This window comes from Mercenaria mercenaria, chromosome 15, assembly GCF_021730395.1.
Source record: "Mercenaria mercenaria strain notata chromosome 15, MADL_Memer_1, whole genome shotgun sequence".
In the NCBI taxonomy this organism is placed as follows: domain Eukaryota; kingdom Metazoa; phylum Mollusca; class Bivalvia; order Venerida; family Veneridae; genus Mercenaria; species Mercenaria mercenaria.
Window position 1 is genome coordinate 51,300,702 of NC_069375.1, and position 14,631 is coordinate 51,315,332.

The following is a 14,631-nucleotide window of genomic DNA, read 5'->3' on the forward strand; positions in this document are numbered from 1 at the left end:
ATATAAGTTAGGGACGAAAGTGGATATATATAAGTATTTGTTTAAACTTGGAAGACTTTATAAGTATAGTATGATTTACAGTCATGTTAATAATATTTCAGTGCATGATTTCAATTGACTGCATGCGAGTGTGATTATGATAAGATCAGATAATGTTCTTCAACGTCAGGTGGTAATTCTTATCTCGCCATAGCAGGTATATTATGATATCGGCTTCAGGGAGTTAATGACCTTTGGCCTAAGGCAGAAATCAGTGAAACAGTCAGCAAGTATAGTTAATAAAAGTGATGAACTTTTTCTGTACCAATCAGTGTGAAGTGGGGGAATGGGCATGATGCCCTTGGCTAAAAAATGACATAGTTGTGGAAACCCTCTCAGCAGAAGTAGATGAAAGTTTAAACTACATGTTTTGATCTTATTTTCAGCCAAACAAGAGGATGATGAGATGGTATGTCAGATTGTGTATGTGTTCTACCAGATGATATTCCACGAGTCTACACGAGAAGTTATAATCAAAGAAACTCGTATCCTTTGAACTCATACCAATATCTATACTCAGTGATCATACAGCTAAACTCATTCATTTCAAGAAATTTACATTTTAAATTAAAATTATTACAAGCAATATAGTTTTGATTTAATTTATTTAGGCATCTATGCTTTTAAATATACCTAATGATGTTCTTACTGCAATGAAAACTGCAGGACTGCAATTTAGTCTTTATGACGTGTCCAAATAAAACAAGCTAATATAAAGTAATTGCAAATTTTCTGGTGTTATACGAGGAGCGTTTGAAAAGTAGTAACAGTGAGGGGCTATCCAGACCTTCAGAGTACTCTCCACCCGACTGTACACACTTTTCCAGGCACAAAAGCCACTCAGAAAAGGTATTTTGGAAGCGCTCTTTAGGTATACTATCGTTGTGCGTTGCAAAGCGGCGCCCCTTTAAGCATGATTTAATGTATGGGTTCAACCAAAAGTCACAAGGGGAGAGTTCACAGCTATATTGTGGGTGTGGTAAAACCTCACCAGGACGTTGTCATGTAGCAGCTTGATGCCAGGCACCCCTGTCCTTGGACGCTTTGCTATGTAGTGGTCGAGAACAGCAGAGGACATTTTCTTTGTAAAATGTACCAGTAATACTACTGTTTTCAGGGACAGGGGCTTGAGCCACTATTCCATCGGAGTCAAAGAACAGGGCATATTTAATCCGCCTGATGCTTCTGCTCCACCGAGCAGTAACAGGCCTCTCGTTGTTTTCACCTACCCACATTTTCTTTTTTGTCAGGCTCATGAAAGTACAGCCACATCTCAACACCTGTAACAATTTCTTTGATACGCCTAGATTCTTTGTATTTAGCTCAACTATTTGAAGAATAGTCTAGCTATTCTACTCACCCTGGCGTTGGCATTGGCGTCACACCTTGGTTAAAGTTTTTTAGCATGCAAAATATGGCTATCATTTTAAGGCATATAGCTTTGAAACTTATTTTTAGCTCCACTATTTGGAGAATAGGGGTGCTATTTTATTCACCCCAGCATCGGCGTGTCACTTTCTTGGTTAAAGTTTTTCGGCAACCTTTGTTTTTCTGTCATATTTTCATTACTATTTCTTATATCTTACTGTAACTTCACATAAACATTGTCCACCATACAAAAAAAGTATGTGCAGGGACTGGGCCCACTATACCCAAGGTCAGGGCCACTAAGTTGTTATACTTAGGTTATTTTTAAGGTTAAAGTTTTTCGGCAACCTTTGTTTTTCTGTCAAATCTTTGTTACTATTGCTTATATCTTATTGTAACTTCACATAAACATTGTCCAGCATACAAAGTCTGTGCAGGGGCTGGACCCATTATACATAAGGTCAAGGTCACCAAGGTGTTATACTTGGGTTATTTTTAAGGTTAAAGTTTTTCAGTAACCTTTGTTTTTCTGTCATATCATTGTTACTGTTGCTTATATCTTATTGTAACTTCACATAAACATTGTCCAGCATACAAACAAAGTATATGCAGGGGTTGGGCCCATTATACCCAAGGTCAAGGTCACCAAGTTGTTATACTTGGAATTATTTTCATGTTAAATTTTTTCGAAAGCTTTGGTACTTTAAAGATTATAATATTTTTAGCTCGTGAGTTTTTGTGATCGCTCGATGTTCGGCGTCTGTCTGTCTGTCAACATTTAGCTTGTGTATGCAATACAGGCTGTATTTTTCAATTGATCTTCATGAAATTTTGTCAGGATGATTACCTTGATGAAATCTAGGCCAAGTTCGAAAGTGGGTTATCTGGGGTCAAAAACTAGGTCACTAGGTCAGATCAAAGAAAAACCTTGTTTATGCAATAGAGGCTGTATTTTTAGTAGATGCCGGAGGCATATAGTGATTGTCCTGTCCGTCCGTCCATTCGTTCGTCCGTCCATCCATACGAGGTTAACCAAATGGGACCGTTTTGTCTAGCATCAATACCCTTTACTAGAATGACTTGATACTAATGCAGATGTAACCTGTGACCATTCCTCATCTTCAGACATCACCTGACCTCAGTTTGACCTTGAACTTGACCTCGTTTTGGATTTAGTTGCTTTGTATCGACAAGGATGCCACCGGGGACGTCAAGCGTTTATTGAACGCAGCTTCTTGTTCAATTGATCTTCATGAATTTTGATCAGAATGATTACCTTGATGAATTCTAGGCCAAGTTCGAAAAATTGGTCATCTGGGGTCAAAAACTAGGTCACTAGGTCAAATCAAAGAAAAAACCTTGTGTATGCGATAGAGGCTGTATTTTTCAAATGATCTTCATGAAATTTTGTCAGAATGATTGCCTTGATAAAATCTAGGCCAGGTTTGAAATCTAGGAGGTGTTTGAATATGGGTCATCTAGGATCAAAAACTAGGTCACACGGTCAAATCAAAGAAAAACCTTGTGTATGCAATAGAGACTGTATTTTTCAATTGATCTTCATGAAATTTGGTCAGAATGATTGCCTTGATGAAATTAAAGTCAAGTTTGAATATGGGTCATCTGGGGTCAAAAACTAGGTCGCTAGGACAAGTCAAAGAAAAACCTGTTGTATGCGATAGAGGCTGTATTTTTCAATTGAGGTTGATGAAATTTGGTCAGAATGATTGCCTTGATCAAATCTAGGTCAAGTTCGAATGTAGGTAATCTTGGCTCAAAAACTAGGTCACTAGGTCAAATTGAAGAAAATACTTGTTTACATTTAAGAGACCACATTTTTGGTCCAATCTTAATGAAAATTGGTCAGAATATTTGTTTCCATTAAATCACTAGGTCAAACATGTTTACACTGTTATGGTGTGTTTCTCAGGTGAGCGACCTAGGGCCATCTTGGCCCTCTTGTTCATAATTATCATCTGCATGTGTGGATACAATCCATATAACTCTAATTGTATTTTTGACAGAATTATGCACCTTTCATACTTAAGTTTTTTGGCAATCTTCGCTTTCTGGATATAACTGTAGTACAATATAAGAAAATGACTTGAAACTTAAAATGTATCTATATCATCATCATCATCTGCATGTGTGGTAACAACCCCCATAACTCTGATTTGTATTTTTGACCAAATTATGCCCCTTTCATACTTAAATATTTTGACAAACTTTGTTTTCTGGACATAACTTTGGTACTACATAAGATGACTTGAAACTCAAAATATATAAATATATCTTTATCATCATCATCTGCATGTGTGGTAACAATCCCAATAACTCTGGTTTGTATTATTGACCAAATAATGCCCCTTTCATACTTAAATGTTTTGACAAACTTCTTTATACTTTATGTGCATGTAGTTTCTTGGACTGTTTTTAGCTGTCCTGTCATGTAGTGACAGGGTGAGCTTTTGTGGTCACATTTTGTCCGTCGTCCGTCCATTCACAATTTCTTGTGAACACGATAGAGACCACATTTTGCAGTCAATTTTAATCAGACTTGCACACAACTTGTATTGGCATAATATCTCGGTTCCTTTCGAAAACTGACCAGATCCCGTCCAGAGTTATGGCCCCTTAAAGGGCCAAAATGTGCTAATTTGGCTTTTGCAGCCATATAGAGACTTCATTTATGGTTTGATTTGATACAAACTTGCAAAATATCTTTAACAACAATAACTCTTGGATTCCATGATGAATCTGTCAGATCCATTCATAGGCCCCTGATTGACCCCTGAAAGACCTAAACTTTGTTAATTTTTACCTATGAACACGAAAGAAGTGACATTTTATATTTGATTTTAACCAAACTTTCACACAACCTAAGTCACAATAAGATCTCGGTTCCTTTCAAAAGCCGGCTAGATTCCATCATGAGTTCTAGAGATAATGCCCCTTAAAGGCGCAAAATTTTCTTTTTTGGCCCTTTCAGCCATATAGAGGTTTCATTTATGCTTTGATTTGATACAAAGTTGCACAGAATGTTTATCTTAATGATCTCTATGCCTGGATCGAAACTGGGTCATGTCATGTCAAAAACTAGGTCATCAGGTCAAATCAAAGGAAAAGCTTGTTAACAACCTAGAGGCCACATTTATGATCCTATCTTCATGAAACTTGCACAGAATGTTTATCTTGATGATTTCTAGGCCAAGTTCGAAACTGGGTCATGTTGGGTCAAAAACTAGGTCACTGCTCAGATCAGCGGAAAAGCTTGTTCACACTGTAGAGGCCACATCTATGACTATCTGCATGAAACTTGGTCAGAATGTTTATCTTGATGATTCAAAGGCCAAGTTTAACAGGTGAGCGATATAGGGTCATGATGACCCTCTTGTTTCTGATATAATTTGATTCCATTAAATAATGTCAGTACCCATACTTTACCTTTAACCCTCTGAGTAGTAGTGTCTTTTTATATCTTTGTGTATCTTCCTTTTAATACCCCAGTCACACATAAGGTGCGGATAGCTACGTCTAGCAACGGACAGAAACGTAGTAATCTGTATCGATCCGTACCTGAGCCATACCTCAGAGTAGTCATTCATATTAATCCGTACCAAAACGTGGTCAAAACGTATTCAAAACTTATTCCAAACTTGCAAGTTTCTCAAACTTTTGAACATGCACAAAAGTTTGAGCGAACCATAGCCATTGGAGCGTGACTTTATTCCAACTTGGCTGAAACTTATTCATCCATAGTTAAACGTACTTAAACGTAGTTATCCGTGCTGTTACGTACCTCGCCGTAGCCAAACGTAGTTATTCGAGGCTGCTCATACTTGAGTATAGTTCAATGTAGTTTACCGCAGACCCGTCTGTGCGCTGGGCAAGTTGCGAGGCACAGTAAAACGTAATTCAACGTAGTACCTTGTACCTATCCGTACTTATTCGCGTTCGTGTTTGTTTCCTGTTTCTCACCATTTTTCCTGTACTAAGACGTACTGCTCTGTAGTTATACACCCACAGACTAATCCTATCCGCACGGTACCTCAACGCACGGACATATCCGTATGTGTGACTGTAGCTTAAAGTAGAGGTCTCTTATTGAGACATAAATTCATTTTACTGTCAAATCGCCAAATAGTGGAGCGCGCTGTCTTATGGACAGCTGTTGTTTTTTTTAGTCCCCTACTGGTTGAAAACCAGTTTCGGGAACTGTAGGAATGCACTTTGCCGTCATTCCGTCCGTCTGTCCATCTATCCTTCCGCAATTTTGTGTCTGTTCTGTAACTCCGTCATCCATGAAGGGATTTTAATATTACTTGGCACAAATGTTCCCCATGATAAGACTACATGTCTTGCGCAAAAGCTGGACCCCTAGCTCAAAGGTCAAGGTCACAATTGGTTGTCAAAGGTCAACAGGGCTTTTTTCCTGTCCGGTCCATAACTCTGCCATCCATGAAGGGATTTTAATATCACTTGGCACAAATGTACCTCATAATAAGATGATGTGTCATGCACAACTTTCAGACCCCTAGCTCAAAGGTCAAGGTCACACTTAGCAGTCAAATGTTAACATGGCATGAACCAGGTCTGTTTCGTGTCCGGTCCGTAACTCTGTCATTCATTAAGTGGCACAAATGTTACCCATGATGAGACAACGTGTCATGTGCATATCCCGGAGCCCTTGCTCAAAGGTCCAGGTCACAATTGGGGGTCAAAGGTCAACAGGGCTTTTTTCCTGTCCAGTCCATAACTCTGCCATCCATGAAGGGATTTTAATATTACTTGGCACAAATGTTCCCAATGATGAGACAACATGTCATGCACAAAACCCAGGCCCCTAGCTCAATGGTCAAGGTCACAATTTGAGGTCAAAGGTCAAAATTGGAGGTCAAAGGTCAATAGGGTTTTTTTTCCTGTCCGGTCCAGAACTTTTGTCATCCATCAAGGGATTACAATATTTCTTGGCATAAATGCTCCTCATGATGAGATGACTTGTCATGCACAACACCCAGCACCATAGCTTAAAGGTCAAGGTCACACTTTGAAATCAAAGGTCAATAGGATTTTTTTCCTGTCATGTCTATAACTTTGTCATGCGAAACAGGATTTAAATATCAGTTGGCACAAATATTCCCCTGGATGAGACAACATGTCATGCGCAAAACCAGGTACCTAGGTCTAAGGTCAAGGTCATACTTAGAGGTCAAAGGTCAAATTCAAGAATGACTTTGTCCAGAGCATTTCTTCTTCATGCATGGAGGGAATTTGATGTAACTTGGCACAAATGTTCACCACCATGAGGCACCCTTGTTTTTAGAATTATGTCCTTTTGTTTTTACTATTGTAACTTTTTAGCTCATCTGATTTTTTGAAAAAAAAATGATGAGTTATTGTCATCACTTGAGCGGTTGTCGGCGTCTGCGTCTGCGTCGGCGTTGCCTGGTTAAGTTATATGTTTAGGTCAGCTTTTCTCCTAAACTATCAAAGCTATTGCTTTGAAACTTGGAATACTTGTTCACCATCATCAGCTGACCCTGTATAGCAAGAAACATAACTCCATCTTGCTTTTTGCAAGATTTATGGCCCCTTTTGCACTTAGAAAATATCAGATTTCTTGGTTAAGTTTTATGTTTAGGTCAACTTTTCTCCTAAACTATCAAAGCTATTGCTTTGAAACTTGGAATACTTGTTCACCATCATAAGCAGACCCTGTACATCAAGAAACATAACTCCATCTTGCTTTTTGCAAGAATTATTGCCCCTTTTGGACTTCGAAAATCAGTTTTCTTGGTTAAGTTTTATGTTTAGGTCAGCTTTTATCCTAAACTATCAAAGCTATTGCTTTGAAACTTGCAACACTTGTTTACCATCATAGGCTGACCCTGTACAGCAAGAAACATAACTCCATCCTGCTTTTTGCAAGATTTATGGCCCCTTATGGACTTAGAAAATATCAGATTTCTTGGTTAAGTTTTATGTTTAGGTCAACTTTTTCTCTTAAACTATCAAAGCTATTGCTTTGAAACTTGCAACACTTGTTTACCATCATAGGCTGACCCTGTACAGCAAGAAACATAACTCCATCCTGCTTTTTGCAAGATTTATGGCCCCTTTTGGACTTAGAAAATATCAGATTTCTTGGTTAAGTTTTATGTTTAGGTCAACTTTTTCTCTTAAACTATCAAAGCTATTGCTTTGAAACTTGCAACACTTGTTCACCATCATAAGCTGACCCTGTACAGCAAGCAACATAACTCCATCCTGCTTTTTGCAATAATTATTGCCCCTTTTGGACTTAGAAAATCATTTCTTGGTTAAGTATTATGTTTAAGTCAACTTTTCTAATAAACTATCAAAGCTATTGCTTTAAAACTTGCAACAGTTTTTCACCATGATAATTGGACACTGTACATCAGGAAACATAACTCTATCCTGCTTTTTGCCAGAATGATGGCCCTTTTTAGACTTAGAAAATCATGGGTAGGACAATATTTCTATTATACAAAAAAAATCAGATGAGCGTCAGCACCCGCAAGGCGGTGCTCTTGTTTATTACTGGTTGTAGGGAAAAATGGAGACCACTTTTCTATGGTACAACATGCATGTTACATCCAATTTTTAGGTGTATTTTGACATATCTCTACCTGGTTAAGAGTTTCTTTTTTTTTTTTTTTTAAGGATTAATTACCCTTTGTTTTTACTATAAATAACTTATATGATAACTTTTTTATAAATGCCAAAAAAATTCCATATGAAAACAACTAGGTTTTTATATATGCAAATTTTAATCCAAGTGTTTTGTTATAACATATTGCATAGATAGTACAATATTGTATATATATCATTGGCAGATATCAGTTCGTTATGTTATGCTGCAGTAGAGAAAATTAGGTGCCTTCCAGTAGGGGACTTTGTATTGCATGGCAATACTTCATTCACTTGTTTTCTAGGTCAATTACCATCCTCACTAGGTCAGGTCCCATAACTCAAACATGTATTTTGGCCAAATTATGCCCCCTTTTGGACTTGGAAAATCCTGGTTAAAGTTTTACATGCAAGTTACTATCTCCAAAACTAATGCAGATATTGAATTGAAACTTCAGAGGTGTCTTCGGGGGTTATAAATCTAACTGAAACTGAAACTGAATAGATTAAATGCTTATTTCTATACATTGACATATTCAATGGCGTTGTACATAATTACAGTAATAACAGTAATAATAACGACAATAATGATAACAATCATTACAGCCTTATTTAAACAAAATGTCGTGACTGCACCCTTTCCCCTGAGGTGATTTTACCTCTATTGCGATAACCAGTGCTGAAAGCATCTGGTACGCCCAAACGGGCTGCATATACAGGTTCAAACTCTCTGGTTAATGGTGCTATCCTTCTTCTTCTTCCGGATAAAGTACAGGGTCCACTCTGGAGCATCGACGCACTTGGTGAACTATGTACAAGGTGACAGTGAGGCGTAAACATTGTGCAGATTTAAAAGATGATAAAATCATGGAGTGCGTCTAGTGTTGGAGGCCCTGGAGTCCCGCCTTGAAGCTGTCTAAGGTCTGGGACATGGCAACTTCTTCCGGAAGTTGATTCCAAAGTCGAATGGCAGATGGGAAGAAGGAATGGCGGAGTAGTTCTGTACGACAGAATGGTAAATAGTACTTCGAGGTATGTCCTCGAGTTGCCAGTGTGGCAGGGTGGAAATATGCCGATGCGGGTATGTCCACGAGACAATGTGTGATCCTGTACACTAGAATCAGCTTACTGTCAGCTCTACGTTGTTGGAGTGATTGCCATCCTAGAGTGGAAATCATCTTGCTGGTACTACTTGTGCGGCGGTAGTCACTGGTTACGAACCGGGCCGCACGTCTTTGGACCGCTTCCAGCTTATTGATGTTGTTAGTGGTGTGTGGGTCCCATGCAGGAGCTGCATATTCCATGATTGGTCTGACCAGGGACTTGTAGCATTGAGCCTTCATGTTGGAAGGGCAGCTGGTCAGGTTCTGCCTGAGGAATGAGAGACTGTTGTTCGCTTTTTTGGATATAGAGTAAACATGGTCGTTCTATGACAGATTATTTGAAAAAAAGAAATGCTACACACTATCCTATCCATAGAGCCTGTACCAACAATTACGTTTAATTTAACAAACCTTGAAAATATAGATGTTGAAATGTAAAACCTTACAAAAATTTAAAAACTATCATCTGCTTCTATCGCATGTAAAACAGTTATCAAAAAGTTTAGAACAATGACACAAAGTCTCTGAAATACAGTGTCTTAAGATTTTTTTTTGAATGTGACAAGTGATTTACTTTTGCGTAGTTCTAATGGCAGTTCATTCCACAGTTTTGGACCAATAGTACAGAAACTTCTATCATTGAATGTTTTGCACTTGTTGTATTGAACAACATAACGACATTCAGACTTTTCTGATGATCTCAAACCTTGTCTACTAGGAGTATACTGTGTTAATAATTCTGTTAAATACATTGGTGCTCTGCCAGTGTGACAGCTATACTTGAAAGAAAGTATCTTAAACTCAATCCTTGCTTTCACCGGCAACCAATGTAGGTCACAGTGCTTGTTTAGAACTGTCAAATTTCCTTCTGTTAAGGACAAGTTTTGCCCACATGTTTTGAATACACTGCATCTTACGCACCTCACCGTTAGCTACACCTAAGTGATAGCATCAAGTTCCATAACTCTGACAAGCATTTTGGCCAAATTATGCCCCCTTTTGGACTTCCTGATTAAAGTTTTGCATGCAAGCTACTATCTCCAAAACTAATGCAGACACTAAATTGAAACTCTATAGATATTTTAACATTTAGGGTAAAATTTCCTGCTTCAGGGACAGCAATTTGAATTATCGAGCATTGGCTGCTGTCATATATTTGACGAGCAGGGCGGAAGCTTTTTCTGCCCTCTCCCTCTTTTACTTAGGGGTCAATAGATGCGTGTATCTGGCATGCACAAACCTTACACAGGTTTAGCCTTTCTTTTAAAATCAGAAAAATACGCTGATGAATTAAGGCCCGACATTTCCTCTATCTGCTCCACTGTGCATCTTGCGTCTTTCTCAATTATTACTTTCACAGCATCAATGTCTTTGTGAGTGTGTGTGTGTTCGGGTTTAACGTCTTTCTCAACAATTTTTCAGTCATATAAACAATGGTATCTACTTGTAGCAGTGAGCACAATGCCCAACTTTATAGTGCTGCTTCACTGGAATATCATGCCGTAGACACATGACATGATACCCCCACCAAGTCCATTATACTGACACTGGGCCGACCAGTCCTAGCACTATCCTGTTAAAGCTGAGCGCCAAGCGAGGAAGATTCTATTACCATTTTTTACATCTTTGGTATGACGCTGCCAGAGATCGAACCCTATCTCCCCCACTCTAAGCGGGTGCTCTGCCACTAGCCTACCGGTTTGTCTTTGTCAGACGTACCACCCCAAATATTTTCAAAGTCCATTGAGATATTTCTTTCATATTTTGCATACTTGTTTACCATCATGACCCCAGTCTGTAAAAAGGAGGAGGCAACTCTATCAAGCATTTTGACTGAATTATGGCCCCTTTTCGACTTAGAATAAATGTTAAAGTTTGCGTACCACCCCAAATATTTTCAAAGTCCATTGAGATATTGCTTTCATATTTCGCATACTTGTTTACCATCATGACCCCAGTCTGTAAAAAGGAGGAGGCAACTCTATCAAGCATTTTGACTGAATTATGGTCCCTTTTCGACTTAAAATAAATGTTAAAGTTTGCGTACCACCCCAAATATTTTCAAAGTCCATTGAGATATTGTTTTCATATTTTGCATACTTGTTAACCATCATGACCCCCCCCCCCCCAGTCTGTAAAAAGGAGGAGGCAACTCTATCAAGCATTTTGACTGAATTATGGCCCCTTTTCAACTTGAATAAATGTTAAAGTTTGCGTACCACCCCAAATATTTTCAAAGTCCATTGAGATATTGCTTTCATATTTTGCATACTTGCTTACCATCATGACCCCAGTCTGTAAAAAGGAGGAGGCAACTCTATCAAGCATTTTGACTGAATTATGGCCCCTTTTCGACTTAGAATATGCTTATTGTAATGTTAAAGTTTTACTCATTGCTTATATTATACTGTCAAGCACTGAGAATAGTCGAGCACGCTGTCCACTGACATCTCTTGTTAAAGAGAGATACCCACCAGGCAATAGTATGGTTTGGCAACACACTGTCCCCATACACTTAGTCCAAGTTGGCTGTAATTTCTGATGTGCTGATGCCAAGCAGTCAGCTTATCTTACAATATGCCCTCTGCTCTTCACAAAAATTGCAGCTAGATTCAGCCATTTTTTCAGCCAGTATGATATACTACATGTATTTCAACTGCTAATTAAATGTGCTTTTGCACATGATTTTAGTGTCATTTCCAGCCAGTTGGACAGAAAAATTAATACTCTTTCCATTGATATGCCACACTATGCATGTGCAAATGTTGAAAATACTGGACTGTTGCCACTACTTTTCAAATGCTCCTCGTACAACAAATCTAATTTCTGAAATGTTCTGTTTTGCTGTTAGTCAACCCAAGTATGAAATGTTTGGAAAATATGAAAAAGAACATTTTATAAATATATGGAAGAGTTTCAAAATACTTGAAAGAAATGTGAAAAAGGTGCAGACTATTCCTTAACAGTGAAACAGAAGCACCAGCTTACCTGATAGATCTGATGCATGATAAAAATGCTGAGATTAGAAAAGTCTGTGATAATACATTAGATATCATTGCGGTGAGTAGTTTTAGTCTGGGATAATATTTGAAGCGTATTTTACTTTGAGTTTGTAATAGGAAATCGTAAATAGAAAATACAAAGCTTATCAGTATTGAAATTTTGATTCATGTTGCTCAAAGACAGCAGTTAAAATGAAGTTTATCAACTTATTAGTCCCCTACTGGTTGAAAACCAGTTTCGGGGACTATAGGAATGCGCTTTTCCGTCATTCTGTCATTCCGTCAGTCCGTCCGCAATTTTTATCCATGAAGGGATTTTAATATTACTTGGCACAAATGTTCCCCATGATGAGACGACATGTCTTGCACAAAACCCGGACCCCTAGCTTAAAGGTCAAGGTCACAATTGGAGGTCAAAGGTCAACAGGGCTTTTTTCCTGTCTGGTCCATAACTCTCCCATCCATGAAGGGATTTTAATATCACTTGTCACAATTGTACCTCATAATAAGACAATTTGTCATGCACAACTTTCAGACCCCTAGCTCAAAGGTCAAGGTCACACTTAGCAATCAAATGTTAACATGGCATGAACAGGGTCTGTTTTGTGTCCGGTCCATAACTCTGTTATTCATTAAGGGATTTCAATATTACTTGGCACAGATGTTCTCCATGATGAGACAACATGTCTTGCGCAAATCCCGGAGCCCTTGCTCAAAGGTCAAGGTCACAATTGGGGGTCCTGTCCGGTCCATGACTTTGCCATCTATGAAGGGATTTGGATATTACTTGGCAAAAATGTTCCCCATGATGAGACAACATGTCCTGCGCAAAACCAGGACCCCTGGCTCAAAGGTCAAGGTCACAATTGGAGGCCAAAGGTCAATAGGTTTTTTTTTCCTCTCCGGGCCAGAACTCTGTCATCCATCAAGGGATTACAATATTATATGGCATAAATGTTCCCAATGATGAGATGTCGTGTCATGCTCAACACCCAGAACCCTAGCTTAAAGGTCAAGGTCACACTTTGAGATCAAAGGTCAATAGGATTTTTTTCCTGTCCAGTCTATAACTTTGTCATACAAAACAGGATTTAAATATCAGTTTGCACAAACATTCCCCTGGATAAGACAACATGTGCGCAAAGCTCGGGCCCTAGGTCTAAGGTCAAGGTCATACTTAGAGGTCAAAGGTCAAATTCAAGAATGACTTTGTCTGGAGCATTTCTTCTTTATGCATGGAGGGATTTTAATGTAACTTGGCACAAATGTTCACCACCATGAGACGAATTGTCATGCACCAGAACCAGGTCCCTAGGTCTAAGGTCAAGGTCATACTTAGAGGTCGAAGGTCAAATTCAAGAATGACTTTGTCCGGAGCATTTCTTCTTCATGCATGGAGGGATTTTGATGTAACTTGGCACAAATGTTCACCACCATGAGGCACACTTTTTTAGAATTACGTCCCTTTGTTGTTTTATAAATAGATTATATTGTAACTTTTTTATTACTGGCCATAGGGAAGAATCGAGACCACTTTTCTGTGGTACAACATGCATGTTACAACCAATATTTAGGTGTATTTTGATCTATCTCTACCTGGTAAAGAGTTTCTTGTGGACTAACATTATACAGATTTTTTTTTTTTTTAGGATTAATTTCACTTTGTTGTTACTATAAATAACTTTTATGATAACTTTTTGTATAATCGGCCAAAAAAATTCCAAATGAAAACAACTGTATGTTTTTATATATGCAAATTTTAATCCAACTGCTTTTTAGCCCACCATCATCAGATGGTGGGCTATTCAAATCACTCTGCGTCCGTGGTCCGTCGTCCTTCCGTCCGTCCGTCCGTCCGTCCTTCCGTCCGTTAACAATTTCTCGTTATCGCATCTCCTCAGAAACTACCGGGGGGATTTTGACCAAACTTTGTCAGAATGATGTATTGGTACCCTAGTTGTGTCCCCCTGAAAATCAGACTGGTTCAACAATTTTTTAGTAAGTTATGGCCCTTTGTTTATTTCTATAATTTACATAGATTTATATAGGGAAAATCTTTGAAAATCTTCTTGTCCAAAACCACAGAGCCTAGGGCTTTGATATTTGGTATGAAGCATCATCTAGTGGTCCTCTACCAAGATGATTCAAATTATTTCCTTGGGGTCTAATATGGCCCCGCCCCGGGGGTCACATGGTTTATATAGACTTATATAGGGAAAAACTGTGAAAAACCTCTTGTTCAAAACCACAGGGCCTAGGGCTTTGATATTTTGTATATGACATCATGTAGTGGTCTTCTACTAAGATTGTTCAAATTATCCCCCTAGGGTCAAATATGGCCCCGGCCCGGGGGTCACATGGTTTACATAGACTTACATAGGGAAAAACGTTGAAAATCTTCTTGTCCAAACCACAAAGCCTAGGGCTTTGGCATTTGTAATGTAGCATCATCTAGTGGTTCTCTACCA

General features: G+C 38.6%; 1 protein-coding gene across 2 annotated transcripts in view; it reads left to right on the forward strand.

Annotated features, from left to right (window-relative positions):
• The window catches only part of LOC123554364 (kinesin-associated protein 3-like), a 259,985-nt gene that overhangs the window by 182,404 nt on the left and 62,950 nt on the right, over positions 1-14,631 (forward strand). For both annotated transcript variants that reach the window (XR_008367194.1, XM_045344464.2), the window contains exons 13-14: positions 426-524; positions 12,136-12,221. Coding sequence is in view for 1 of the 2 variants with exons in the window: in XM_045344464.2 (XP_045200399.1) it covers positions 426-524; positions 12,136-12,221 (185 nt within the window). In the remaining variant the exon portion in view is untranslated. The remainder of the gene's footprint in view (positions 1-425; positions 525-12,135; positions 12,222-14,631) is intronic.